General features: G+C 48.3%; 1 protein-coding gene across 1 annotated transcript; it reads left to right on the forward strand.

The window, feature by feature from the left end:
• The first annotated feature begins 297 nt into the window (after window positions 1-297).
• Window positions 298-2,835, forward strand: slitrk6 (SLIT and NTRK-like family, member 6). The gene has a single exon (XM_061067266.1). It carries the CDS (start codon window positions 307-309, stop codon window positions 2,833-2,835), a length of 2,529 nt encoding a protein of 842 aa, XP_060923249.1. The 5' UTR covers window positions 298-306.
• The last annotated feature ends 621 nt before the right edge of the window (window positions 2,836-3,456 follow it).

Below are 3,456 nucleotides of genomic sequence, written 5' to 3' on the forward strand. Positions count from 1 at the left end.
TCCCTCCAAGACGGGTGTGACATCCCTCCATGCATATGATGCACCCATAAATGTCAATTTTTCCGTTGTTACACTTTCTAACACAGCCAAAGTTCAAGTATTGTAACACATGAAATTGTTATCCCTGGGATTGCACATCACTCCGTCTCAGGGCATGTAAATAGAATGATTATTCAGAAACAGACATTTAATTCATGTCATCTTGTATAACAACGGTCATATAATGTTCTGTTTTCTCTCTCCCCCCCACCCCCACCCCTTCTGCCCATGCTTCTATCCTTTTCTCCACAGATATCTCAGCCCGACATGCTGCCCTGTATTATTTTCATCGCCTTGTTTGTCACTGCGGTCCAATCCCAAGATATCCATCCCTCACAGGCATCATCCACGATTAGCGAGTCTTGTGACTCCCTGTGCTCCTGCGAGGGGAAAGATGGCATCCTTCATCTTAACTGCGAGCAGAGAAACATCAGCAAGATCTCCCAGATCAAAGTCCGGGCAGGTGTGCCCTTCCACCTGAACCTTTACAAAAATGACTTGGTTGAGCTGCGTGCAGAGGAAATGGAAGGGCTTAACAATGCCCTGTCGCTGCACATCGGGGGTAACAGCATACAGGAGCTGGAACCAGGGGTCTTCAGCACTCTTAGTTCGCTGAAGAAACTCCACATCAATAGCAATTTCCTCGTCACCTTGAAAGAGGACACTTTTCAAGGCCTGGTGAATTTGGAGTTTCTCCAGGCCGACACTAATTTCATCCGGGTCATCGAGCCGGGGGCATTCAACAAGCTCATCCGCCTCAAGGTCCTCATCCTGAATGATAATTCCATCGAGTTTTTGCCCAACAACATTTTCCGGTTCGTGCCCCTCACACACCTGGACCTGCGTGGAAACCAGCTCCAGACACTGCCCTATGTCGGGTTCCTGGAGCACATCGGAAGGATAATGGAACTTCTCCTCGAGGACAATGACTGGGTCTGTGACTGTGACATTTTACACTTGAAAATATGGATGGAGAACATGAGGGCCCAGTCGTCAATTGGGGATGTGGTCTGTAGCACGCCGCATCACCTGAAGGGAACCATTCTGGCAAAGGTGAAGCGGGACGTCCTGTGCCCGTCCCACGCGGATATCAACCTGGAGGAGCCGTCAAAGTCACTGGATATGGTTGTAACTCCCTCGTCCAAAGTGTCTCCGAATCCCAAGTTGATCAACGCCAAAGACGACGCCAAGGCACCGACCCCCTCCCACTTTCCTGGCAGTCCTTGTGTGGAACACTGCTCCTGCCACAATCACCCCGTGGCTGGGTTTTTGATGCATTGTCAGGACAGAGGAATCCAAAAGGTGTCAGATATCGGAATACTTCAGCAGAGCCCCACAAAGCTGGTCATGACGGGAAATATGATCCAGAAACTCTTGAAATATGATTTTGTCACGTACGATAGTTTAGAATTGCTCAACCTGGCGAACAACAGAATTGATTACATAGATAATGAGACCTTCCTCAGCCTGAGCAGTTTGAAAAAGCTCTACCTGAATGGCAACAGGATTGAAAAGCTGTTCTCCACAATGTTTGTTGGGTTGCACAACCTTGAATACCTGTATCTGGAATACAACCTTATCAAAGAGATCGCTCCGGGCACATTTAATCCCCTGCCAAACCTGAAGCTCTTGTCATTAAATAACAACCTGCTAAGCTCTCTCCCGGCGCAGATATTTCGCAATGTGCCCCTCACCAAGTTAAACCTGAGGAAAAATCTACTTATGCACCTGCCAGTAAGCAACGTGCTTGATCAACTCGACGCACTCGAGCAGATTTATTTAGAGGACAACCCCTGGGACTGCAGCTGTGACTTGCTCAGCCTCAAACAATGGGTGGAGAAGCTCAGAAAGGACACTGTGGTAGGTTCCATTTTGTGTCACACCCCAAAGAATGTGATGGAGGCTGAGCTGAGAAGCCTGCGTCATGAGATGCTGTGTCCTGGTTTAGGGACATACTACCCAGGTGAGGAGGAGAGTGTGACAGCCACGCTGGGGCCTGACAGCATCGGCAAGGGTTTTTTCAGCCCACTCACGGACACTGTCCCACTCTCTGTGCTCATCTTGAGCCTCCTTATTCTCGCTCTTATGGTTATATTCTGCTCCGCCGGGCTGGTGGTGTTTGTGGTTCACCGGCGGCGAAGTAGGGCCAAGAAAAAAGGGGCGGAGGAGCAGCCAAGAGAAAACACCAACAGTAGTCCCATCCACTTACATTACAGCATGTATGGACAGAAAACCACACACCACACGCTGACCCAAAGAACTGGGTCTGCAACTCTGTATGAGGACAGATCACACAGCCCCATTGTTCAGATCTGCCGCAACCCCACCTACTGCTCGCAGCACAAGGAACATGACGCAGATTTGGATTATAGCCTCGACGAGCCCAGCGGCAAGCATCACGTCTGCCGGAGCATCATGGAGAAAGAGAACACTTCTCCCCTGACGGGGAACCCCGGCTCAAAGTTCAGACCCATGACCGGAGAGTGCCCTGCAGAGTTTGTCACGCTCGGGAACCCCAACTACATGTACAGGAACATCCTGGAGAAGGAGAAGGAGCTGCAGCAGCTCGGAATAACCGAGTACCTCCGGAAAAACATGCCCCAGCTTCAGTCCGCTGTGGACATGCATGTCCCGGGACACCAGGAGGAGTTAAAGCTGATGGAGACAATTATGTACTCGAGGCCGCGCAAGGTCATGCTAGAGCAAACTAAGAATGAGTACTTTGAACTTAAGGCTAACCTGCATTCTGAGCCAGACTACTTGGAGGTTCTGGAGCATCAAACTACATTTAATTGAGCTTAGTTAGAAAAAAAAAGATATATATATATTGTGTTTTGAACCAAGTGCCTTGTCCCGTTTGCCCTGCTGTACGTTCCACAGTGTGAAATATGTATCATGGGCACATCACTTTAAGTTTAACAGTAGCACAGAATGTAACTGGGTTATTTTTTTGTTTTGTTATTACTTTCTATTGACAGCCATTTTATGTAGCTGGTGAAAGGTATCATATATATTTTTTTGGGCCAAATGTAACTTACAAGAAGCCGTCGCAGTCTGTTGAGCAGGCCTCTTTGGAATCCACTAGATCAAGGTTTTATGATTGATTAAATTTTCATGGCTTTATCGAAGCCAAATGAATTGATCCCCCCCCACACACACACACAAACACACCCTACATCTGAGGATAAAGCAGATGTTTGGGAAGAAATGAGTGAATTTCAATCACCACTTGACCCAGAAATGCTGTTTAATCAGTCTATCCTGGCTCAGTGTGACCTGATTAGACCCCCCCTGTCAACATAAGCCAGATGGAAAGCTGAAACCAGAATGCTCATGTGCCGTGGAGTCAGCAAAAACGCCAACTGTACATTGGATAAAGCACTGATGCGAGTGCAGCTCCCACGCTGTTCTCCTGTC

Source organism: Limanda limanda, chromosome 23 (assembly GCF_963576545.1).
Source record: "Limanda limanda chromosome 23, fLimLim1.1, whole genome shotgun sequence".
NCBI lineage: Eukaryota > Metazoa > Chordata > Actinopteri > Pleuronectiformes > Pleuronectidae > Limanda > Limanda limanda.

Excerpts from the sequence above, each read along its gene's own strand:
- slitrk6 (XM_061067266.1), top strand. The coding sequence starts at position 307 with ATGCTGCCCTGTATTATTTTCATCGCCTTGTTTGTCACTGCGGTCCAA.